This window comes from Colletotrichum spaethianum, assembly GCF_022836535.1.
Source record: "Colletotrichum spaethianum MAFF 239500 DNA, contig24, whole genome shotgun sequence".
NCBI classification, from domain to species: Eukaryota; Fungi; Ascomycota; class Sordariomycetes; order Glomerellales; family Glomerellaceae; genus Colletotrichum; species Colletotrichum spaethianum.
Window position 1 is genome coordinate 117,306 of NW_026054794.1, and position 24,412 is coordinate 141,717.

General features: G+C 54.9%; 9 protein-coding genes across 9 annotated transcripts; 3 read left to right on the forward strand and 6 right to left on the reverse strand.

The window, feature by feature from the left end:
- Positions 1–3,704: 3,704 nt before the first annotated feature.
- On the reverse strand, positions 3,705–6,320 carry ColSpa_08692 (cullin-1; the record flags this gene model as incomplete). Its single annotated transcript, XM_049274904.1, has 6 exons — positions 3,705–3,893; positions 3,947–5,832; positions 5,895–5,989; positions 6,031–6,047; positions 6,127–6,196; positions 6,265–6,320. 6 exons carry the CDS (start codon positions 6,318–6,320, stop codon positions 3,705–3,707), a joined length of 2,313 nt encoding a protein of 770 aa, XP_049130861.1.
- Positions 6,321–8,115: 1,795 nt separating this feature from the next.
- ColSpa_08693 (regulator of ribosome biosynthesis) lies at positions 8,116–9,314 on the reverse strand (the record flags this gene model as incomplete). The annotated part of the gene is made up of 2 exons (XM_049274905.1): positions 8,116–9,116; positions 9,191–9,314. The coding sequence occupies 2 exons, from the start codon at positions 9,312–9,314 to the stop codon at positions 8,116–8,118; spliced, it is 1,125 nt and encodes a 374-aa protein (XP_049130862.1).
- A 1,742-nt stretch (positions 9,315–11,056) lies between these two features.
- Positions 11,057–12,032, forward strand: ColSpa_08694 (uncharacterized protein; the record flags this gene model as incomplete). The annotated part of the gene is made up of 2 exons (XM_049274906.1): positions 11,057–11,493; positions 11,552–12,032. The coding sequence occupies 2 exons, from the start codon at positions 11,057–11,059 to the stop codon at positions 12,030–12,032; spliced, it is 918 nt and encodes a 305-aa protein (XP_049130863.1).
- A 233-nt stretch (positions 12,033–12,265) lies between these two features.
- On the reverse strand, positions 12,266–12,871 carry ColSpa_08695 (uncharacterized protein; the record flags this gene model as incomplete). Its single annotated transcript, XM_049274907.1, has 1 exon — positions 12,266–12,871. One exon carries the CDS (start codon positions 12,869–12,871, stop codon positions 12,266–12,268), a length of 606 nt encoding a protein of 201 aa, XP_049130864.1.
- A 4,017-nt stretch (positions 12,872–16,888) lies between these two features.
- ColSpa_08696 (GATA type zinc finger protein asd-4) lies at positions 16,889–17,844 on the reverse strand (the record flags this gene model as incomplete). The annotated part of the gene is made up of 2 exons (XM_049274908.1): positions 16,889–17,536; positions 17,614–17,844. The coding sequence occupies 2 exons, from the start codon at positions 17,842–17,844 to the stop codon at positions 16,889–16,891; spliced, it is 879 nt and encodes a 292-aa protein (XP_049130865.1).
- Positions 17,845–18,794: 950 nt separating this feature from the next.
- On the forward strand, positions 18,795–19,114 carry ColSpa_08697 (uncharacterized protein; the record flags this gene model as incomplete). The annotated part of the gene is given in 2 exon segments (XM_049274909.1): positions 18,795–19,053; positions 19,071–19,114. 2 exon segments carry the CDS (start codon positions 18,795–18,797, stop codon positions 19,112–19,114), a joined length of 303 nt encoding a protein of 100 aa, XP_049130866.1.
- A 1,329-nt stretch (positions 19,115–20,443) lies between these two features.
- On the forward strand, positions 20,444–21,493 carry ColSpa_08698 (KRR1 small subunit processome component; the record flags this gene model as incomplete). Its single annotated transcript, XM_049274910.1, has 2 exons — positions 20,444–20,697; positions 20,776–21,493. The coding sequence occupies 2 exons, from the start codon at positions 20,444–20,446 to the stop codon at positions 21,491–21,493; spliced, it is 972 nt and encodes a 323-aa protein (XP_049130867.1).
- Positions 21,494–21,983: 490 nt separating this feature from the next.
- Positions 21,984–22,652, reverse strand: ColSpa_08699 (uncharacterized protein; the record flags this gene model as incomplete). The annotated part of the gene is made up of 2 exons (XM_049274911.1): positions 21,984–22,465; positions 22,610–22,652. The coding sequence occupies 2 exons, from the start codon at positions 22,650–22,652 to the stop codon at positions 21,984–21,986; spliced, it is 525 nt and encodes a 174-aa protein (XP_049130868.1).
- Positions 22,653–23,178: 526 nt separating this feature from the next.
- On the reverse strand, positions 23,179–24,318 carry ColSpa_08700 (putative zinc-type alcohol dehydrogenase-like protein YycR; the record flags this gene model as incomplete). Its single annotated transcript, XM_049274912.1, has 2 exons — positions 23,179–24,205; positions 24,260–24,318. 2 exons carry the CDS (start codon positions 24,316–24,318, stop codon positions 23,179–23,181), a joined length of 1,086 nt encoding a protein of 361 aa, XP_049130869.1.
- Positions 24,319–24,412: the final 94 nt, after the last annotated feature.

Below are 24,412 nucleotides of genomic sequence, written 5' to 3' on the forward strand. Positions count from 1 at the left end.
AATACGGGAGGGCCTCATTGGATAAGTATATGCCGTTTGACCCGTTTTTTGAAGCTTTCACTCACCACAATATATCTTGTTTCAACAAGGCGACCTATCAAGTGCTCAACATAAGATGTACGGGTGGCAACGCAATCAGCTTGGCCCCAAATCTCATGACCTCCTTCACCTAAGAGGTAGATAATGCTCAGCGTGTCTGAGCCCGCGTAAATAAGCAATAGCCTGATCAGGAAGACTGTTCGTCAAATTATAATAAGTGTGAGGTTTCACGCAGTCCTACGGGTAATTCAGTACCAAGCCCATAGATTTGATTTTCACAAGAACTAGTGACTAGATCATCAGGCACTGAAGATGGACTCGATTGATCAGGGCGATATAGTTGATTACGGCAGTCCCGTTGGGCTGACCCGCACCGCAGACTTCGTCAACGAACCCATAACATCTTTACCGCCGTCGACAACTTCAACCCGAACTCAGCCTTTTTCTTACGATGAAGAAACCTTTCATATAACCTTGACTGGCTCTACAACCCTTCACAAAGCTGGTAATCCATGTCCTACGAATGTTTTCATTTGTGCCTCAACCGATCAGGAGAGCGCAACATCTACAGCACTACCATCACCCGTCGCATCCACCAGACCGACTGTACCTTCGGCATTTGCTCAGATGGTCCACGGCTCGAACCCAGTCCTCTATGGTGTACCCAAAGAGCAACTGCTATCGACATCATTCGACGATATCTGCCCGTCAGGTAACTGTATTAGCGACTGCAGTAACATAAGCAGGGTGTTCCAGGCAGTTCCTGATGGAATCAACGCCAACCCTCAGCAGTATGGTCGCCTCGATTCAAACAAGAAGTCAGAAGTGACGCTCTTCGGCACCTGCAGCAACTTGGACTACGCAGCGAGCCTTGACAAGACTGGCCCTTTCGCAGCTCGCTTTCAAGTCGAAAACTCAGAAGAACTATCCACAATTGCGTCGAGGATCACGACCTGCTTTGCAACGACTTGTGAGCAAACACGAAACCCAGCTCTTTGTGCAACGGCCTGCTCTGCTTCCAACCTTCTCTCTTCTGCTACAGTATTTGATTACAGTCAGGGACTTCCTGATTGCGTGATAAAGCTTTGCGATAACACCTGTTCATTGCCGTATGTAGACCCGGATGTCCTAGGCATTGGTGTATGTTCGTTTTTATTATGCACTACTTTAATCCTTTTAGAGCCACTGTTGCTTACTGACCTTTAGGTCCTTATCTCATACTTCATTCAAGCTGTGCTCTTGATCATTTGCGGTGCGGCTTTCCTGGTATCAACCGGGGTTCAGCTCTGGAAAGAGCCAGAGACTGAGCCAAAGGCTAGAGAACTTGTAAAGAGTCCCTTAGAGACCTTTCTTCGAGTCCAAACGCTCTTTGGAAGTAAGTACAAAACTATGCATCAATACCTGCCTTGTGCCTCTCTTAATAACTCTAACTGGTACTTGTAGTCTCTGTAGCCGTTGCCACATTTATTATGAGGCCTTCTGAAATTGACCCCTTGAATGGATACGCCTTAATCCTGACTTCTGTTATGGGGTTCGTTGCGCCTGTGTTTACACTAATGCTACTTCATAGCCACGGAATTCAATCTCGCTTTTCAACAGCTCTAGTCGTTATTAGTTACTCAGTTAACACGGCCACGTTTTACCTTCTTGTTCGCAATCTTTCTACCCGCCCATACGATAGGAAATACCTCGACAAAGCGATCAATAGCCTCTTTAGTACAGAAGCCTGTGGTGGCAGATCAGCCATATCACTGTGTTATCAGTTAACTGGGACGGATCCCGTAGGCTTCCTAGCTAGTTTCTACGACGCCAAGTCCTTCGCCAACATCAAGACAGTGCCATTGTTATGGGTCTGGGCCACGCTTGTGTTGCTCCTACTGATCACTCGACAGGACGCTGCTTCAAAAGAGAGCAGTAGTAAGGAGATGAGCGAGTTACCTTCAGCAAAGCCCACAAGCCGACGAAGTCACCAAGCACTGTATGAGTCCTTCAAGCTCCTGAAAACCCCTCTCTCCACTTTTGTAACACTGTTGTTTGCCACAATCGTGTTCTGCTTGTGCCTTGGATATCAGTACCTTATGGTCCGGGCGAATGCTCTCATGGATGTGGTGGACAGGAACGGATGGTCCTTTGGACAAGTTGTAGCTCTCTTATTCTGGGTACCACCACTCATCGATGTTGTTAGGTCGATGTATGAAAGGAAGAAGTACGAGAAGGTTGAACAAGCGTAGCCGATAAAACCCTTTATTGCATAGTCAGCGGTTAAGCTTGTAATTTGTAAGGCTGACCAGCCAAACATGGTCTGTTAATCTTGAAGGCATGTGAGTGCACGGTGATCAGTTGTGGACTCGTAATTAGTGGAGGTGACTCCCATAGGCTCACAGCAGAAGGATGCCTAAGAGTCAAGTTGCGGGAGAGTGAATCACGAAGCTGATTGCCCAAGTGCGACGCAAGCGAACCCTAACAAGGATGACAGTCCAAAAGAATAGTGTATCCTCCAGTAAGTGATCGCTGATGCAAAACAACCGCCTGTTAGCCGTAGATATCCTGCTTCAATGAGCGCAACACGGCCACCTGCGGAAAGAAATCGCCCATTAGGTCCGCTCAGCGAACAGGGCAGCATCCAATATGTAGGCGATCATATTGAGCTGAGCCGTATCCACGATTCTAACAGGGCAATTCGCTTGACGCTAAGTCCGGTTGTATCACACAAACGGGATGTCTCCGCGTTTTGAGGGCTCTAGGCCCTCGTTGGTAGAAATGTTGAAAGCAAAAGGCTAAGCAGACAAAACGGTCATCATGTCCTTCAACCACGCGCAATTAGATACAACCAACGGGCCCATCTACCTACCTCAGGACTTGAGCTAATCCACTCATGCGTAAACTTCCAGACCTAACTCCTTGACCCAGTTGTGAACACTGGAAAACCCCCACTTTCATAGTATCTACTAGGTATTCTGTCCAACATTGGCACGGGCGAACGAACTCGGCGGGCCCAAATTTGGCCATGTTCATCCGATACCAATATGTCCTATTCATCTCATGCTACTCTGGTCTAGGAAACACAAGACGATCGCAACTGCGAGCGATAGGCAGGAAGGCAGGCGTGGACAAGAAAACGTGGTTATGAGGCAAGACACGCAGATCGGATTCCCTGCGCTCTTGTTATCCTACCCTATTCGAATATGCATGCGTCCAGAACGAGAGCCTACGACCGGCCCACGAAGACCCAGACAGCAGCATCGCCTTCGGACCCACTGTTACAAAAGTACGTGACCGCAAAGAAGCAACGGGCACATCCCTACCGAGACAAGATTCGTACTTGAAGGGCCGACATGCAAATGTCATTCAGTCCGCCCAAACATCACAATATTGAAAGCGTAAGCACGTCTTTTTAACAGTCAAGGTGAATCTGCATGCAGCTATCTAACCCTGCCCGCCTGCCGGCCGCCCCAGTCCCAAAGCAAAAAACCCCGTCCATCAGTGTTCCTCCGTCCTGTTGATTGGAACCTGCACACGCCTGATGTGTGCTCGTGTAAGTTAAATCGATGCCTGGTGAGATTGAGGGTGGGTTGTGTATGCAGTTTTGAGGGTGTTGTAATACATGAACACTCGAGAGAGGCAAGAGGGTATTTCCTCCACTCGAGAAGAAAGCTCGCTTCCAATTACGCCAGGTAGCCAAGCTCGTCGTCCTCGAGTCTCTCCAAATACTCCTTGTCGAGGAGGATCTCTATGCACTTCTTGATGTCCGAAACCTTCGGCACGAAGCGCGACCGAATCTGGTTGATGGTCTCGCTGACGAGCTGCGTGTGCTTCATCTTCTTTCTCGCCTTCATGATACGCACGATGGCAGACTATTGTCTTGTTAGCAAAGTGTGACGGTGTGGTTTGGTACAAAATGACATACCTGCAGCAGAAGCTTGCGGTCCTCCTCGATCGTCTTGTTGGTCTCCACCTCTTCCTGCTTCGCCTCCTTGGCACCGCCAATGTTCAGGTTGACCCTGATCTTTTTGCTCTTGAAGTCGTAGTTGAGTCGGAAGCTCTTCCCGGGCTCGGGCTTACCATCGGGCGACATAATGAGAACCTTGGCCTTGAGCAAGATGGCCAAGGCCTGGTCCAGAACCTCCGAGCTCAGCAAGGTCACGCCCGCGATGTCCTCGTAGCTGTGCTTGTCCTTGTCGTTGAACATGAGGAGGATGGCCATCTGGTAGGCAGATACCTGGAATGTGTAGGGCGTCTTGCTGTTCTTGCAGTATCCCGCCTTGACCTCACCCTTGCACAGTTGCCACAACCATGTCAACTTGCGACCTTCGTGCCTGTTCTTGTAAAACCGGGTAAAGCGCTCGCAGTCTTCGTTGATCTCGGTCGGAGGGGTGAAGCTTGTGTTGGGCGCAGTCAGGGGCCAGAAACCGGTGCCCAGGATGGAGTACTGAGAGTCGAGAGCGTTCTTGTTGATCCCAAGACCAGCAACATGCTCCTTGAAACTGACGTTGAGATCCTTGGAGGTCTGCATGTCCTGGAACATTCTCTGGAGCTTGTTCGTGTACTCGAAACCGCACGCCTCCTTGAGCTTACTGATCATGCTGGTCTCCGCGTCGTCCGACGAAGAGTTACTGTGCACCAGGCGACGGGCAAGCATACGGGAGTAGAACTTCTGGAAGACGTCCTTGTCCTCAATGTACTTGAAGACGGTCATGATCTGCGTCAATGTGTTCTCCAGTTCGCCCTCCTCGATGCCGCTGCCGCTCTTCCTCAAAAGGACGTCGGTGTATTTGGCCAGAAGCTCCGGCGACTTGTTGGAGCCTGACTTGCAGACCTCGTTCCTGTTGATGAACTCTCGGCAGGCGTTGTCCAAGGATCGGGTGAATTCGGCCTCGCCATCGAACGCACGAGTCACCAAGCCCGAGTACTGAGAGTGGATTTCCAACAGCGCATCGACGTAGACCTTTGGCTCCAGCTTCTCGGCGTCCGACGCCACCTTCTCCACGGCGCTCAAGCCCGCCTTGCGGACGTGGGTCTCGAATCGCTGTCTCAGAGGATCCAGGCCCTCGGGGATTCGAGAGAGCAGCTTGTACATCCTGGCCATATCCTCTTCTCTGTCGTTGTCCAGAAGCACTTGGAACTCATCTCTGAGCAATGTCGAATGGTCGGCAATGAGGGCTTGGTTGCACGTCTTGCGCAGCGGGTTGATGATATCAGCGTGCAGGTACATGCGCACTCGCTCCTCCTCTTCCTCCAGTCGCGTCTCTGCCTTCTTCATGTATTCGACGACGCTGTTCTCGGCAACAAACTGCTTCGACTCGTTTTGGTAGTACTCCTTGGTGGCGGCCAGGAAGGGGCGCTCGAAGTGGAATCGGTAGACGTCGAGGGTCGACTTGGTAGGATCGGCGTCGTCGAGACCGAGGGAGACAAAGGAGTCGACAACCTGCTTGATCTGGCCGTATTCAATGGTCTCGCCATTACGCTGCTTCTCCACCAACTTCAGGACGGCTTCCATAACCTTGGTCGAAACCTGTTCGAAAAGCACCCGACGCCATTGCACAAGATGGAGAGTGTACACGTCGTAGATGTTCTTCTTTCCCTCGTCCATCTCGCGCTTAACCCAATGGCGGTTAAGATACCGGAAGAGGTGATGGATGTATTTGGCGGCGATCGTGTATCGGTTCCATTCTTTGATATAGAAGGTCAGCAGCGCCTCATCGGTGTGCGTCTTGGACTGTTGAACGAGCCCCTCGAGGTGCAGCTTCAAATAGTCGATGAGCTTGTTGTACAGCTCCTCTCCGAGAAGGTGAGCTATCCACAGAGATCAGCATGTCGACCATACACGACGGTAGAAGGGGTTGTGCCCGGCTCACCTCCCCTGTGGTTACCGGATCCGATGCTTCCCTGAGGCACCGACAATCCGACGGCTTTTTGGGAGGTACAGAAGTTGTGGACGGCACTAGAAACACTGTTAGAAGGTGTTGGCAGCGGTCGGTCGGCAAAGCATACGTATAGACTCCCATGTACTGCAGCAAGCAACGGTCAGCACTTCTCATCGGATCAGGAGAGGTAGGAGGGGAGGCGGCGCAGGGCAGTGAGACTTACGATCTGCATGTCGATACCACGCTCAAGATCCAGCATGATGCGCTGGATGCCGGCCTCCAGGTACTTCCATCTGTATTCGGTCAGCGCGGGGTGTCGGCCAACGGCGGTGCCGTCGCGAGGCTGCGGAGATCCACTCACGTGGCTCCAATGTCCTCCCGGTTAGGGACCGGAGGCATCTGAGTAGCGGGCGCCATCTTGGCTGCTGACATGATCCGAGGATCTCGAGTCGATTGCGCGGTCGGCAGAGGGGATCGGTGAGGCCGTCGTGGCCGTCGTGGTGGTGGGGGGGGGGAGATAGGATGTCGGTTCGGGGGGGCGACTTGTCGTGGGGAAGCGGGGAGGACCTGTTGCGAAAGATGACGGGTTTAGAAACGTCGCCTCCAGAAGGGGGAAGGAGTAATGGTATTTGAGTCTTCGGCCCTGCCCTGCTTATGGCCAGAAGGATAGAGAGTCAAGACGTTGAGGGGGATAAAGGGATGTGTCTGCGGCACAGACCTCGACGGCTCCAGAAATCGACGTCGAAGTGCGAAAGGTGGAAAGGCAAGGCCGTGGTCGCAAGGGTTGGAAGGAGGGAGAGGCTGCCTTACGGGGGTAGGTACCGTACCTTACAACCGGGGAAGAGAAGGAACGCGGCACCCTTTGTCTGAGTCAGAGCGGAAGGTGAGGGAAGTCGTCAAATGGCGCCGGGCAGAGGAAAGCAAACGAAGACGACTTTGTAGTCTAGACGCAGAGCCGAGGACGCGATCAGGCAGACACGAGGAGGACAGAGGTTGTAAGTGGAAAGAGGGATTGCTTGGGTTAGATTTGCTTGCCGGGCGAGGGTGCTGCAGCAGTGTGAGGTGTGTATGGAGGCGTCCGGTGGTGGAGGTCTGAAGAAGGCCAGCCCGGTCCACCCACGGTAGCGACACCACCACGCTTTGCTGTATGTACCAGACCGCTGACGCCTACGGGCCACCTTCAACCTGGAACTCAGTCACAGCGTGAGTGGTGGAGCCTCTACGTCGTGTGGTGTCTGAACCATGGCTGGGCTGGGGCCTGGGTGCCTGGGACTGGGACTAGGACTGGGACTGGACTGGCCACCAGGAAGAAAGTGGAGCAATCGCCTGGAACTGTCTAGCGCCAGAAACTGCCATTCTTCACCGCCCGCCACCTCCATCTTGGGCAATCTGCAAAAGGAAAGGCGTGCTTCGTCGTCTTGTGCTTAATTGCGGCTTGGGCCGGGGGTGGACGACTTGCAAGGTCGGCATCCGGGTTAATCAGCCTTATGCTACCTTGTCCTGTTTGGGTCTCCTTCTCTCTTTCCTACCTCGTTCTTCAGACAGTTTCGTACGATTTCATCCCACTTGACGCCGTCGACGAGTGCGATGACAAGAGACTATCGCCTCTCGGCGTGCTTCTTAAAGCCATTTCCCATCTGCTCGAGAGAATATTCGACCTGGCTGCTTTACCATCAAGCAGCACACGATGACAAAGCCAATTTGACTTGCTTGTGTTACGTACAGAGCATTTATTGCTTGCTGACTATTGCCTGCCTTCTTACTCAGCCCGTCTGAAGTATAGCAACATTTACACCCCCCCCTTAGTTCCCTGACAACGTTGTCCTTGTCTCGCGGGCTTCGGTCAATGCCATGCCCACAGGAGTTCAAAAAGGAACCTATCCCACTTGCCTTGAGAACCTTCACGTTGTTTGCCATAAGGGTAAGTTAATAACTTAAAGGGCTCCTCCTCAAGGGACTGCCGAAAAAAGAAAATAAAAAACTGCCTATTGAGAGGCTTCATATGATGTCAGTGAAATAAATGGCTGTAAGGATTCAAAGCGCAAGCCGACGTTGTGCAACTGGGAACAGCAGGATGTGACCACGGAGCCAGAAAGTATTCATAATTGACAAAGAAGAAACAACCGCAACGACCGATCCACGCTCCAGCTATAGTACAGGCTTTTAATACACCGGGTATACCCAACAAACAAGACCGAGACGGGCTCCCAAACTACATGCGATCGTGAGAGATTTCATCCTCTCCACCTCCAAGTCGTTGAACCGTGCGGAAGATGTTGACCATGAAGTTCATGGTCCACGCCAGTAGACCAGCCAGCATGAAAGCCGCCAACGCCTGGCTGAGCTGCCTCACCTGGCCTGCCTCGACGTTGTGGAAAACTAGGGACTCGAACGCCAGGGATGTGCTGGCGGATTTGAAAATAATGAAAAAGAGGTCCAGCAAGATGAGGGCGATCTTCTGGACAGCAGGCCGGAGACCCAACGGTTTGCCCGTGTACTCATCCCACAGCATGTAGCCTATGTAGGGCAGTGCGACTGTATCGACGGCGATGGCGACTATGCTTTGCGCGCGTTCCGGGCTGGTGTTGCTCTTGGCATCCTCATGTCGGTAAATGCGCGCCGCGATAGCCAGCGCCACGATGGAAGTGAGCATGACGGTAAGGCGGAAAACCAGGGGTACCAGGTAGTGTCGCAAGATGAGAGACCACATCCTCTGCACCATAGTCTTGGAGCGTCTTTGCTTCGACGACGCCTTTTCCAAATCTCGATGAACGGTTTCGTCGTATCGCTTATTGAAATCGGGCTGCAACTTATCCAGCACTTCGACGTCTACAACTTCCGACTCTTCGCCTTCCATATGCCCGTAGGCCGACGACTGGAGGAAGTCTCTCCATGCTGCCGGCGGGCCTTGGGTTGCGGGCCTGTGTGCTGAGACGATGACGGGTTCTGCGGTTCGCAGGTGATCCCATTTCCTGCCGTGCTGTGCGCCTTTGCCACGGAAGACGTCTGTAAGCTTGGCCTTGGTTCTCGGGCGGGCGTTTACTAGAGTAGGGTCACCGGTCCAGTCGACATAACCGTCTTTCGATACGCGACGGTCGGGTTCGTTGGGGGAGTGGTTATGCTGAGGTGGAACAGCTCGAGCCGGGGGTGATAGTAGCTGGAGCTGGTCCTCTGTCGGTGCTCCGTATCTTGTTTCGTACGAGTCGATCCAGGCTATCAGATAAAGTGGTCAGCAAGGGCTCCCGTTTGTGATCGTGTAGACCGGGTGGGCCGGGAACCAATCTTACGAGGAAGCGATCGTGGTCCTCTTAGCCGCGGGGCGCCTGAATCGATCGCGGTACTGCTTGTGCCAACCGATGCTCGAAAATCCCGCGAGCCAGAACTGCCGGGCGGATGGCTAGATGTGCTCATCGCGGTCGTGGCCGCGGCCGAAGCAGGACCCAGAAGGGGGTGTGGGCTATACCGATGCGGGTGGTGACTGAGAGCGTCGTGGGTTCAATGCTTTCTTGATGGCGCAGGAGAAGGCTCGCATATTAATATGCACTCCGCCTTTCGGTCGAAGCAGCAGGATGTATGTGCTATCGATACTATGGCGCCTGGTGATTTGGTGTTGTGCACGTATGTGTGGTCGAAGTCGGCACACAGGTAAGAGGGTTGAAGGGGCGACGGCGAAGGAGCGAGAGAAGGCAAAGAAAGCTGAATTATGGTCTGAAAAGCAAGAAGGAACTGCAGAAGCGAGACGAGGAGGTAAAAGAAAACGTGAAGTAAGGGCCAGAATGGAGGGCGCGTGACGGGAGATAGACAGCAACCGTTGCGTGTGCCTTGTGTCCTCTCAACGGCGGCGGAGGCGGCGGCTGTGTATGGGTGTGTGTCTCGTGGATAGACTGAGCTAGCGCTGCTTGCTGGCGGCCTATTCCTTGGCCCGTCTGTCGATGTCGCTGGCGTTGTCCAGCTGTGCGATGCGACGATTGCCAGCTCCGAGAACACACTGAGAGGAGAGAGCAGACGATACGATGCGGCACTCCAATTGTCCCGCTGTCGAGTCTGTGACGGCACCTTTCGCCCGGGCGTTCCAGCAAACCGGGAAACTTTGCAGAAAGACTGCAGCACCTGTCGCAGCGCAACACGGACAGGCAGTTGGCAAGAAGACTAAATGGAGGGAGGGCTGGGGAACGGGAGGGAGGGAAAGAGGATATCCAATGGAGCGTGCCTGGGTGACAGGCAGAATGCGGTAGCGCACTGGAGCAACGCGTGGGCCCCTTGACGGATACACACACTATGTACTACATAGATGTCGGGCTGCTACGAGGGATGGATGGTACGTACTCCACCCTGGTCTTTTGGACTGCAGAACACACTGAATCCGCCGACATTTCGCGGTTCAGCACCTTTCGAATTTTAGCGGGTTTCAACAGCCAATTTGCGCAAGCGCGATCTGGGATCAGCGAAAAAAAAGAAAAAAAAAAGAAAAGAAAAAAAACCACTATTATGTAGACCAGGATAGAGGGGCACACGTCTTGGTGGACCCAAGCCCACGCTTTGGGGCAGTCTTCAAGGCCTATCGCTCTGCGTTCCTTTCACTGTCGCGCAGCCCGACTAGGGGCCCCAACTGGCCTCGATGCAACCACTCTCGAGCTCTAGGGGCATCCCTCCAAGTACCGCCCTAACAATGGATCGCGAATCCAGCGCACCACTTAAAACACAGCAGCGACCTATGACGCCGGCCTGCGTCACTGCCTCCGGCCCAGGTTCAATCCTGGAAGCTTGACCCAGAAGCTAAGATGGACGACAGGGGGTTGGCGTGCTAGCCTCAACCGCTCAGAGGGCCGGGAGGCTCAGAGCTTCCAAACACAGACTCCACGACACACGTCAAAATTGCCTCTTGCTGGAAGACAAGGACCAAGAGGCCGCCCAGCATCGTGACTTTTGCAGCTTTTCGCCTCCTCGCCCAATCCCATACAAAAACCGATGTGCAAGTCCTGCGAGGTTGAACTATTCTGATTCCAAGCCAAGCGCACACTCCCCCGTCCTCCTGTCGCAAACTCCCGCGGGGCCCAACATCGCACCTCCTCGACCGACCGCCGCCGACGACAACGACCGCGCCTCTCTTTCATCCCTCGCGTCATCACTCGGCCCGAGCCTCGGTGTGCACCATGCGCCTCTATCTACTCCCGCTCACCACGAGCCGGACTCTGCTCTACTCGCAACGACTCAATATTGCGACGAACAGCCAGCAAGGCTTGGCGGACAAGGTTGGCAAGAAGGCCGCAAAACTGTGGGCCGGCTGGGAGGCCAGAGAAAGCGGCTGGCAGAAGAAGGTGGTCAGCTACGGCAACTATGCCCTCCGTCGGATCCCCTACGAAGAATGGGGCCTGAAGTCGGTCCCGCCCATTTCGGCGCGCCGCAAGGACGACGAGCTCAAGGGCAACGAGAAGATTGAGCTGGTCTTCCCGGACAAGGTTATCCCCACGGGAAAGGCAGAGCAGGTTGTCAGAACCTTGGCGACGGAACGGGACGCGCTGCATAAGAGGAAGCTCATATGGTGCTTGATTGGCATGCCCATCTCGGCGCCCTTTGCTCTTGTGCCAGTGTGAGTGATGTGCCACTTTGCATTGGAATAAACTTTTGCTGACATTATGATCCGGCAGGATCCCTAACCTGCCTTTCTTCTACCTGGCATACAGAGCTTGGTCGCATTGGCGCGCTCTCGAGGGAGGCAAGCACCTTCGATTCCTCGTTGACAACAAACTCCTGGCCCTGTCCCCGTCGAAGCTGCTGAACGACATTTATACGCCGTTGATACCAGAAAACACGACCCAAACACCGTCAAAACCTGCCCTGGGCCAGAGCGAACCTCTGCAGGGCAAAGGGGAAAACGCAAAGGACGAGACGATCCTGCTGTCGCAAGCCAATGGCCAGCACATCGCCAAAGCGCTCGACGTGCCCGAGTTGGGCGTCGAGATCGAACGGGCCATATGGCAGGTCAACCATGCCAAAGAGGCCAAACAAGAGGAAGCTACGGACAATGCCGCGGACGAGGCCGCCAAGCAAGCCGCGAAGCAAGTCAACGCCGAAATCCCCAAAGACAAAGAAAACCCGGTCCCCCCGCGCGACGACGAGAAAAAGTAGCCCCGGCGAAGCGAGGCTCGTTAGAACCGTTTTAGATGGTGTGTAATATGTGCTCCATAGACGAGAGCTTGGTCGGCATGATTTATGGGCGACGGTCGAGCGCCGCCCCGGATAGACTCATCTCCTATTTCTTTTTGGTTGCTGCCGATAACGCTCTCCCCTCCTGATTAATGAATGGCGAAGTGGTGGTTTTGTTCGAGTATTTTGTAGAGAGTGGAGGATTTGCAGCACGTCTATGGCGTCTCGTTGGCCGGGTAGATGTGGAAGCCATGGGCCCGAAGCACCGGCAGACATCCGCAGATACACATCAATCCAAATGCCAACACAACGCGGCGTGCCGTGTCTTTGGAGAACGGGCTACGCAGCCTGGGAACGAGCGATGACCATTGCCGTAAGCTCTCGTCTGAATCGCCGGCGTCGGCCTCGTCCGTCTCGCAGAAGAAGTCGTACTCCTCGCCGTCGTGCTCCTTCCAGTGCGCGGCGCGGATGTGTACCTGGGGCTGTTGCTTCTCTGCCGGCTTGCTGCTGGGGGTGGTGGTGATGAGCGGGGTGCCCCTCGCCGCGGCGTCTTGACGATCGCACTCGGCGATGATGTCAAGGATCTCCTCGCGGGTGTAGATTGCGCTCTCGCGCGTCAGGGCCTCCGACTTCCAGGCCATGGCGGCCTTGTGACGGAGCAGCCTCTGGGTCGGGCTTACATCCCCTCGGCTCTGCTGGCGCCTCTTCTCCCGCAACCTATGGCACCGCGGCGGCGCGATGGTGTGGACTTTGGGGTTCAGGGGAGAGGGCACGAGGGGGCTGTAGCCGGCCCTGCTCGGTAGCGTCGACAGTTGAAGCATGTTGGGTCAAGAGTGCCGTAACGAACGAAAATGTGCAATTATGAAGATGAGCCGGTTTAGAGAAGTGGATTTCTTCTGGGGTCTTGAACGAAAGGACGGTGCCACTTTCGAGAGGGATGTGGATGGGTTAACTTGCTCCGACCCTCGACATGGTGCGAGGTTAATGGTATCCGGGGGGGGGACTGCTCGGAGGAAAGGGCGGAAACCGAAAAGGGCGCTTTTTGCTGTCTTGTCAACACAAGAAGAGGCGAGGGCAAAACGGGTGTGTGTAGATGGGTAGTATGAAGCGAGAGCGGGAGAGAGGTATGGAGCTGGACCAGTCTGGAATGTCTTTGGAGGGCAACCCCAGATACGAGAGGGATAGACACGGACGTTCCTCCCTGGTGTCAGTCAGAAAGAGACAGAGAGAGAGAGAGAGAGAGAGAGAGAGAGAGAGAGAGAGAGAGAGAGAGAGAGAAAGATCACCCCGTAGCCGTAATGTTGCACACACACTCATACACGTACAGGCACACACGGAGGCAAGATGCTGAGAGAAAACGGTCTCGACGAGGAAGAAAAATAGTGTTGCGAATAGTAAGATTGGGTACGGGTGGACGAGCAAGCAGGCGGCGGGCGTGCATGCAGTTGATATGGGATTCCGCCATGTTGAGCGGCACGCAGGCTCTCTCGCACCCTGTCTTCCGAGGGTCTCCCAGGGTACCTACCACCACCCCTTCTTTTCGCCGTCCGTTTCCCCGATTCCCTCCGTGGGCCGTGGGGTCCCCAAAAGGTGAGAAGTAGCTTGCCTAAAGCGTCCGCTCGGGCACGGGGAGGCCAGCCCAGCGGTCCAATGGCGAGGATAGCTGAGGTAAAAAGTGTGGTGGGCTAAGGGGAGAGAGGTACGGCAACGCAATTCGGTCGCCCAGGCATTGGCCTAGACTCCCACAGGGTGCCGTGCATCTCGTTGTGCTTCCTTTGGGGGCGGCGTTGCTTGTCTCGGAGGAAAAGCGTTGGCATGGAGGGTCTGTCGGTCGTCGTCGGTAATGGGATTCAGTCCAATCCAATCCAATCCATTTCGATCCAGTCCAGTACAGTCCAATTCGATCCGATCCAAGGACGTTGTTGGCACCGGGCCCCGAGCTTCTGCCCTTTATTTTTTATTTTTTGTATGGTTCCGTTCGCGGTGGATGTGCTCATGGATCCACGGGCCGCGCCCGCGCGAGAAAAGGCCCTTTCTGCCTACGCCATATAGACTGGAGCATCAAAACCACCACCACCACCACTTCCACCGCCAACGCCGCAGGGAGTCTGTTGAGGGACTAACTCGGCGAGAGTTTGGGACTTGGGAAAGACTGGTGAGCCGTGTGAGTGGGTGGGTGGTGTGCTTTTCGCCATCGTGTATTGGTCCCCCCTCTCCCCCCACGTCCGTCTTCCCGTCCGCCTCCCACTGGGGAACAGAAGAGAAACACAAGGCAGAATGGGGAGCAGAAAGAAGATGCCCGGTGCGCAGAGCTGGAATCCGTGATAATTTGTCGCCTGTCGCCTCACCATCCCTGCCCGAACCTTCGGGATGGGACGCATTGCATTCCCTTTTCCCCTTCCCACCCTCTCCCGCCCGCGTCCCCCCCTCCTCCATCGTCTGTCGTCTTGTACCTCCACGTCTTCTCCCCCGGAAAAGCCACCGTCTCTCCCCGGGGGAGTCCGCGTCTCTACCTAGTCACTGCCTAGGAAGTTGCCACTCTGCAGAGTCTTCCGGTTCCAACACCCCGGGGAAGGACGGGTTGTGCCTCGCTGCGCCTCACGATTGCTAATTAATGCCAATGTTTTCCCCTTCCTGGCGTGAGCACTGGCGGTTGCTCATTAGACACAATCCTTCGGCTGATTGCCATGTGGAATTTTGCAATGTGGGCAGGGCAATCCAAGGGGAACATGTGGGAGACTGAGACAAGACACCCTGGTTTATTTACTTGAATTTTTTTTTGTTCCTTTTCTCTCCTCCTCGTCGATAATATTTTTATTTGTTTACTGTTAGGCGGATGTCTTATCTGTGTCCGTCCCCCTCCCTTTGCATGTATCTCTGTCTCGCGCGCGCGCACGTCCAGAAACATGAGATTGCTGGATTGCCCATCTGACCAAACCCGACTCATCCCTGTCATGTCCGGGGGCGAAGGATTTCAGCTAGGGAATGAATCAAAAGCCTAGGAGAGGCCCTCGAGGTAGGTAGGGGAGAAGCCCTTGAGAGTCTGGGGACGTAGAGAGCCAAGAGGGAGATCATGATTGTGGAGTTCCGTCACGGTACAGGATATATGCACAGCACACGTAGTTCATGTTGAGCCTCAAGGGTTTGTTTTGGGGGGGGGGGGGGGGGGGGGGGGGGGGGGGGGGGGGGGGGGGGGGGGGGGGGGGGGGGGGTTAGAGACCCTCAACCGCAGCCGACAAGGCCGTATCAACCCCGCGCGTGCGATAAGAGGAGGCGGGAACGTCTGGGGCAACGGGAAGCACTGAGCAGTGGAGATTGGCCTTTGATTCTCCAGCATCCACTCGAGGCGGGCATCCTTGTCTTCCCCTCCCCCGGACGCGTTCCTATCTAATCGCCCGCTCTCCACGTCCCTCGTATCCGTTGGATGCCGCCTTGACACTGAGCCGATGCTGCAGTCCGGGCCTGCAGTCGCGGCCGCAAGAGTTGCGGTACAATCTTTTCGAGAATACGCATGGTAGGTTCTCTACTCGTCCCTGGTTCGCGAGAGTGTGACGGGCGCAGCCAGAAGTCAAAGCCGTCGGGATGCGCCAACCGCAGCCTGCCTGCGCCGCTGAGGCATCTGCATCTCGGCACTATCGCAGGTCTAGGCCCTGTGTTGTAAGTGGTTCACAGTGACGACTTTCCATCGCCTCTCCCGTCATATACTTCCTGTCCTTCTGCATTGACAGTTTCCGTCTTTGCTGGCCTGATTGGTTCTTGTGTTGTCTCTCGTCTCTCGTCTCTTGTCGAGCCTCGGCGCCGGAGCGGGGCGGTTAGACGGGGAAGGTACCCGGCGATAGGGGCGCTGATAGAGAGAACCGAGGCTAGGGAATCTTGCCCTACCTCTTTATCAACATCGGTCCCCGCCGTGTTCTTGGTACAGGAGCATGCGGGGACCCGTCAAGGCTGATACAGTCGGTTTGCGTGTGCTCAGAGTTGCTGGGTTGTGTACATGCCACCTCCCTTATCATGACATCAGGTTGGGTGCTTTGTGGCTTGACATCTTCAAACAAGTCCACATGTCAACTAGATGTTGTTCGTTCTCGGGCAGAAAAGGGCACCGAAAAGAAGCCTTCAAAAAGCGAGAGATTCCCCGTGGGTTTGAGAAGCAGCGTCGGCAGTTCCCCACGACCCACCACATAGAGATGGATAACACGCGGCAGATCATGGTTGTCATCAACGGCGTCAAGCCTCTATTTTTCGGTCGCAAAAAGAAAGAAAAGACTTTTGAGTATCCCATACTCCAGGGGGTTGCCCTCGAGCAGCGTCCTATGTACTCCATCGCAAAGAGTCCCCGTCCCTCAAAATCTTCATCAAGTTTTTTTTGTGGTTATCGCCGGTGATCATAACCACCAGTTCCACCTCCCGTCAGACCCCTTTTCTGCTCTCCTGTATTAAGGTCATCTTCCCTCTTGAACCCAAGTCCAAGAGGAGCCGCAACGCCTGTCCCTCTAACAGCCGAACCCTCATAGTCCTGGTCTCCGTAGGATCCAAGACGCAACATAGACGTAACTGCCTATGGGGAGAAAATAAAAAAAACCAGGATAACACGCAGCATTATAGGTATAAGCGTGGTGAGGTCTGCAAAGCTTGCCCAGTCCTTTTTTGTGTTTTCATGGGAGAAAGTCGATGAAATGTGCGAATGCTCGGTCCAGAGGATGGAAAGAGAAAAACAAAACGGTCGGGTTTGGTGATACACTGGCCCTGGGGCAGTCGTTGCTCCTCGGGTCATGAGCGCATGGGCAGCCGGTACCCAGGCCGCCAAAGTAGTGTTGCAAATCGCGTAGATCGTCGACACATCATGTAGTAGACTGGGGCGTCGAGCCTTCGGATTCGCCAACCATCTCTGTAACCTTGAGCTTCTTTGCTGCGCGACCAGAGTCCGACATGTCGAGGGCCTCCTTAAGCTCCAGCTCCAGCTCGTCAAGACGACGCTTGAGGTTGTTTTCTCTGCGGTGGCTTTCCTCCAGCTGCTTCTTGCTGGTCTCAAGCTGCATGCGCAGCTGGGCCTCGGCCTTACCGCTGATTTCCTGTCCACGTCTTGCGCTTGCCTCGTCTTGCTCCATCTGGCTCAGCCGGCCGCGGAAGAGTTCGTTGATCAACTCCAGTTCGCTGACGCGGGTCTTGAGGGCCGAGTTGGTCGCGATAAGCTGTTCGTGGGTCTGAGGAACGTCGAGATGGCGGTCGCCGTTAAGGGGCGAGCCAGAGCGGTTCTCAGAAAACCCTTGCAGACCTGCCTGGAGCTGCGCATCGTCCATTCCCTGGAAAACGGGAAGGCTAGGGTTGTACAGAGAAGGGGTTCCGGTCCGAGAGACAGGGGAGTCGCCGTCTACATTGCCGTTTGTGGACTTCTGTGAGGGTCTTCGTTGCGCGGAGCCGGGGTTCTGCCCGTGAAGGTCAAGGCCATTGGGGTCGGTCGCACCGTTGAAGTTGTGGCCATGCTGTTGCTGCTGTCGTTGCCGCATATCATGTTAGCCATCTGAAGAGTGCCGTCGAGGTCGAGGGTTGGAGGCGCATTACGAACCTTCTTCTTTGAGGCCATGCCGGGGCGCATCGTCTTGACGCGATTCCGAGACTTGATAACATCGGTCTTGAGCGAGATCGGTCTAGGTCGCCCGTGAAGACGGAGGAACAGGCCGCATGCGTTGCAGAGAACCGTCCCGTATTCATCGCGACGCCATAACGGCGTAGTTGAGGTTTGGCAGTTTTGGCATGTTGGCTGTGTTGAGTCGCGATCGTTAGCGCCGCTGGCCATCATGGTGGTATTTCCCCGAAACAAGAGTTCCGGAACCGTTCGAAAAGAGAGAAATAGCAGGACAGCCCCTCTGTGAGTCCGCGCAGCTATCCAACAGCACAGAAAACGCAAGAAAATAATGCTGGCGGCTTTTCGCGGATGCTGCTGGTGATGCGGGATTGATGAGGGAAGCAAGAAATATTCTGATAACCACCAGCAGAGTGCAATCTTATCTTTTCGCCCCGCTTTTCCCCACCGGTGACAGGGTTGGAGATAACAGAAGCCAAACTAGCCACTGATACGCTCATGCGATAACGGGAAATACAACTTGTCATGTGCGCTTGGGGTGTGCTCTTGGGCGTTTGCGGGATTGGCTCGCCAGGGAAACGATAGGGAAGCAGACGACATACCGTGGTGGAACCTCCGCCAGAGGCGTAGGTCGGCGTCGGCGCGGGAGCAGGCGCTGGTGCAGGCGCGGACGCGGGCGCGGGCGCGTGTGTCGGTGTGGATGCAGCGGGAGCGGTCGCGGGAATCGCTTCTCTGTGGATCATATGTTAGTCCTTATCCCTCCACTCTTTCGTAATAACAAAGCAGCGCGGAATTGGCGCGCTATCATCCAGACTCTGCAACAACGTTGGTAAGAGTTGCGCATGCTGCGCAAGCGCTTCCATCAAGGTCGCGACGTGGCAACCGGTAGGGCGGGCGACGAAAAGCACAGCGGTTTTGAGCATCAGATACAACAAGGCGTCTCTCACGCTTTTCGCACTTTGGTCGTATTCACTCTAACGACCACCCTTCTCCCCCCCCCCTCGCTTGTACTCCGTGAGGAGCGAAACAGGAAGGAATAGGGGGTGGCCAAGAGGAAATGAGAACACAGTGACCAGAGCTTGCCTCATAAATCCTCCATCCATGTATCAACGTACCGCATCTGAGGCGAACTTGTCGCGGAATTGGCCTGGGCAAGCGCCGAGATGCCCGGCAGCTGGGGCAAAGACGCTGATGCCGATTCCGAAGTCGAGGTCGAACTGGGTCGGGAGATGGGCTCGATGTTGGTCTGCGGCAACGCGAGGTTGGCGAGGGCGGTGGCTTCCTCCATGACCGATCGGAAGGAGGGTAAGTCGTGGTCTGCGAGTCTGTCCAAAGCCGAAGCAGGCGCAGGATCTTGGATGGCGGCCAGGATGGCGGTTGCGGCGGTCTCGTCGCGGGGGATGGTCGGGCTTTCGTGCCAGGGTAAGTAAGCTGTCAAGGTGCGGCCCTTGCAATGTTTTGGTTTTGGTGGACAGTCGCGTAGAGTCCAAGTTTTTCGCCGCAAGGAAATTTTCACGTGCTGGCTCGAGGGTATCGTCCGGTTTTGACGTTTGGACTAATGCGCCAGAGTCGAGGTTGCGGGAGACAAAGTGGGCAGCCGGGGGATGCCGTGGGTGGATGGACGAGGGAGGATGGGTGAGGAAGAAAAAAAAATTGTTGCGGCAAGGCACGGCAGAGGGAGCGACCAGGTAAAGGAAGGTGTCGACTTAATCGCAAGGCAGATACAATCCCTCCAATTTCAACAAAGCTGCGGGGAGGCAATAGTCCAAAGTCTGATGTGAAGTTACAATGAGGTCTTAGACATTACGACGAGTAGTCTTTTGGAAAGGGTGAAAGGGGAACGGATGGATGATTTCGATCCCGCATCCCCCTAATCGTTGACAATTTACTACGCGATAACTGGCGATTTGGTCTGACCTATCAAGTGCCACTTTTTAGTGGTCGTCCTGGGGGGCTTGCGCTGGAACTCATGGCTGAAGGTGGGTTGTGATTGGACCGCCTACCAAAGTCAGCCTTATGGCACGAGCTGCTCGCGCTGGGTCGACGAACTCAAAAGAGTTTTCGCATTTCGCAATGTATCTTGATAAGGGAGGTGTGTCAGTTGCCCCTGTATCCGTCCAGATGCTTTGCAAGTGGCAACACTTACCTGGTCCTTTCCGCCTCGTAGTGTCGTGGCACTCGCCGTAGCTGGCCGAAAGATTGATCTTTTTTTTTATGTGCTCATGTCCTTTGAAATCTCGACGCCGCAAATCTCAGTGCGAGCTGTCAAGGCAAGCTATTCGACAATGAGATTACTCAGAAATCTCACATCCAAAGCCCACAGTCCACATAGTTGTGAGGATGCAGAAGGGGCACCAGCCAAAAAGGCATGATCCCCAGCCAAGGGTCTTCTCCGCCACTTGACATTGCTGAACTGTGGCTTATACGTTAAGGCGATGCGGCTGCAGTGATGCCATGAGAATCAACACTTGGTCAAATCTATGTTTCCAGTCTACAGTTCCGGCCGCCCTAGTATACCCCGTATTTTCCATCGCCCGGGTTCCTCCTCATAGTCCCCACGTTCTGTCGAACCGGGAAGACGACTGATTGACGACTTCCGAGGACAACCTGAGAGAAACAGAGTGAACTGGGGCATCGTGTCGGGTCGGAGCGCCATGGTCGGTGGAAGCCCCACCCGTATCGATAAGCTCCGAAAAAAAGATTCGACGACCAGCGCCACTACCTACACCACCAGCCGTCCTGCACTTCTTTTTCCTGGTAAACAGAGACGGCAGCGAAACCTGTGTCTTTTCAACAATCGACAACCGCCAAGATGCCCTCCACATACAAAAAGGACAAGCCGTGGGATACGGACGACATCGACAAGTGGAAGATTGACACCTTCACCCCCGCCGACAACGCCGGCGGCACCTTCGCCGAAGAATCGTCCTTTGCAATCGTCTTCCCCAAGTACCGCGAAGTCTACCTCAAGGAGGCATGGCCTCTCGTCACAAAGGCCCTCGAGAAGACGGGCATTGCCTGCTCCCTCGACTTAATTGAAGGTTCCATGACTGTCAAGACGACAAGGTGAGTCTCTTCAGATCCCCTCCCCGCCCGTCTCACGCCGGGCCTTGTACACCAAGAATCTAACACCCAATGTTACAGAAAAACATATGACCCCGCCGCCATCCTCAACGCCCGTGACCTCATCAAGCTCCTCGCCCGAAGCGTCCCCGCGCCCCAGGCGCTCAAGATCCTCGAAGACGGCGTCGCCTGCGACATCATCAAGATCCGCAACCTGGTGCGCAACAAGGAGCGCTACGTCAAGCGCCGCCAGCGCATCCTTGGCCCCAACGGCTCGACCCTCAAGGCCCTCGAGCTGCTCACCCAGACCTACATCCTCGTGCAGGGCAGCACCGTCTCCGTCATGGGGCCCTTCAAGGGCCTCAAGGAGGTGCGCCGCGTTGTCGAGGACTGCATGGCCAACATCCACCCCATCTACCACATCAAGGAGCTCATGATCAAGCGCGAGCTCGCAAAGGACCCGGAGCTCGCCAACGAGAGCTGGGACCGCTTCCTGCCCAACTTCAAGAAGAGGACGCTCAGCAGCAGACGCGTGCCTCTCAAGGTCACCGACAAGAGCAAGAAGGTCTACACCCCCTTCCCGCCCGCCCCCGAGAAGAGCAAGGTCGACAAGCAGATCGAGACGGGCGAGTACTTTTTGGGCAAGGAGGCCAAGGCCAAGGCCGCCCAGGCCGAGCGCATGGAGCAGCAGAAGCAGAAGAAGGAGGAGAGGCTGCGCGAGAGGGAAAAGGAGTTCATCCCGCCCGAAGAGCTGGGCCACAAGAAAAAGAAGAGAAAGAAGAGCGGCGACGACGAGTGAGGGGCACGGGCCGTAGCAGCAGTACGAGACGACGGCGGCGTGGAGGAAAGCGTGTGCGTGTTGTAGACTTGAGTAGATGCCTGTCGCATCGTGCAGAAACGGGGTCGCCGCGTACGTAGGTGAGGTGTTAGCTCACCCAAGATACCCTTCCATTCATAAAGAGTTCAAGAGCCTTCTCACATGTACAGTGGCGATCTACTGAACCTGCGCCGCCTCGGGGACTGTATATCAAAAAGCGAAATGTCACAGTAATGGGAAAGCACCGGCGTGTAATGCATTTGATTTGAGAGACTAGTTTTGACTAGGCTAGGTAAACCAGACTGGTTCCTTCAGCTTCTGTTCATCCTGTGTATGTTCCTTCGATTATTCCCTTCTCGGTAGCCGATCCGAAATTAGTAGGCTGCTGCGACCGGGAAAAGTGTTTGGTCGATCTCTCGGTTGGCATAAGACAACATTCCTATAGAAGCGGTCTTGACAGCAGATCGTTCGCCTAAGTGGCCGAGCAGTCGAAGTAGCGACGGTAGTAGTAGCTGGGCGGATGCTGGGTGGCCTCCTTGCCGCGGGGGTAGTAGATCTCCCACCCGGGGGCATAGCTGTTGTAGTAGTGGCCAGCATACGCCATGTGAGGCCATCGCTGCGGGTGCATCCAGAACAGCGTGACGTACTTGAGCTTGGAGCAGATCTCCTGCCAGTCGTACCAGGCAGCCAGGACGTTCTCGCCGATCCACTCGCAGGTGTTGTCGAAGACCCAGCCGCGGCTGGGCTGGTCGCGGAAGCCAGGCCACCAGGCGTTGCACCAGAGGCCCAGCATGCACTCGCCGGGGTTCTTGCTCGGGGTACACCAGTCGGTCGGGTCAGGCGGGTCCCAGTCTTCGTCCCAGTTCTTGCCACACTCGGCGAAGGAGCTGCCAGTCAAAGATGAGACGTTCCTGTGGTAGTTGCTATTGATGCCGGCGCTCTCAATGAGCTCACCTAGAGGTGAGATTGGTAAGGAGTTAATATCTTTGAGCAAGCACTCTAGAAATGCAAAGGCGGGGAGCCAGACAACAAGATCGAAAGGAAGGTACGGTTGGTACTTGGAAGACCCGTTATGTGGGTGTAATCACTTGATTTCACTTGGAAACGAGTTTACAGGTCTGCCAGGAAAGAACCGGATCATTTGAAGGGCGGCGGTGAAGACTGTAAAAGGAAATCCGTGAACAACAAAGAGATTTATTATCCCTGCAACCCCGCAACAGAACATATATGTGTTTGCTTCTTGATTATCTAGAAGCGGTTACACATCTTGTTCATGCTAGGGAAGCCCAAGTCAGGGTTTAAGGGGGGCGCCCAGCAAACATAGATAGCAGCAAGATGCAGTGTATTGCTGTTGGTACTAAGAGAATATTTGTTTAGCTTGGTAGAAAGAAGAGATGGTGGTAGAACCAGCTACTCGATCTCTCTCCTGAATGATGAGTGCATAGACATACTCGGCTCCAATACAACCCTCAAACAACCCACGTGAACCTTTCTGGTCTTTGGATACACCTCAGTCAGCCCGGGCGTTTCTCTTTTCCAGAAAGCCCGCATTCCATCTTGTCAACCGGACGTTACTTGCAGGCGTTCTTTATTCGCGTTAAACACGTTACACGGTCTATGGCACTTGAGCCGAGCCATTGGCTGTACATTGCACAAAGGCCCGCTTCTCACAGCTTGGGAGAAGCCGGACTATCCTCAAACTCAATGACGAGTTTGCCAAACTGCTTCCCAGCCTCCATATCCTTGAAAAGCCCGTCAATGCCCTCCAGATTCGTCAGCCCCTTGACAGTCCGGCTCACAACTGGCCTGATCTTCTTCTCCCTCACAAAGGCGACCATGTCTCTGAACTCCTCCCGCGACCCCATCGTCGTACCCTTGAGGTCGACGTTCTTGAGCACCGCCTGCATGAGCCAATCCATCTGCGGCGACACTGTCATGCCGTACTGGCTGATGACACCGCCAGGCTTGAGCACCTTGACCGCCTTACCCACAATATCGCCGCCGGCGCCATCGATTACAGCATCGAGGTATGGCCGCGACTTGGGGAGCTGGGCCTGGAGATCCTTCTCCCACCCGTCCTTCTTGTAGTTCACACCCCCGGTGGCGCCTAGCTTCTTGGCCTTCTCGAGCTTGGCCTCGTCGCCGGATGTCACGTAGACATTGCAGCCAAACGCGACTGCAAACTGGAGAACTTGAAGCGCCACGCCGCCGCCGATGCCGGTGACAAGGATGTTTCTACCCTTCTCGGCGTTGCCGCTCTTGGTCACCAACGCGCGCCATCCAGTCAGTCCGACTAACGGAAGGGCCGCACCCTCGGCCGGCGTGAGGTGCTCCGGTGCTAGCTCAACCTCGGCCTCGGGAAGAGCGAGGTAGTCTTGCCCGGTGCCGTCAGGGTAAGTCTTCGTGGCGCCGATGACACTGAACTTGCGGATGTCTTCGGGTCCGTCGGGGCTAGAGGCCCAGCCGCGACTTGGTGTGATGAGGACGGGCTTGTTCAGGAGGTCCTTGTTCGCATCTTTGCCGACCTCGACTACAACGCCGTAACCGTCTGCGAGCAACGGGTGGTCGAATGAGATGCCTGGGTAGAGGTGATGTCGGATGAAGAGGTCGCGGTGATTGAGTGCCGCAGCGGTCAACCGGACGAGGACGTCTTTCGGCCCCGGAGATGGCTTGGGAACTTCATTGAGTTGCAGGCTGGGAATTATGAGTCTTTGTAGTCTTGTTTGTAGTAATCTGGGGTGGACTCACGGATAGTAGACCTTGCCGGGTTTCCCCTCGATCTGCTTAACGGTGATGGAGTGAGGCATTGTTAAGTGCTCATATATCTGCTATCTCGCGGACGGCATGTGAGTAAAATTATCGATAATCGGTATTAACGAGGGAACCCACCAGGTTTTATAA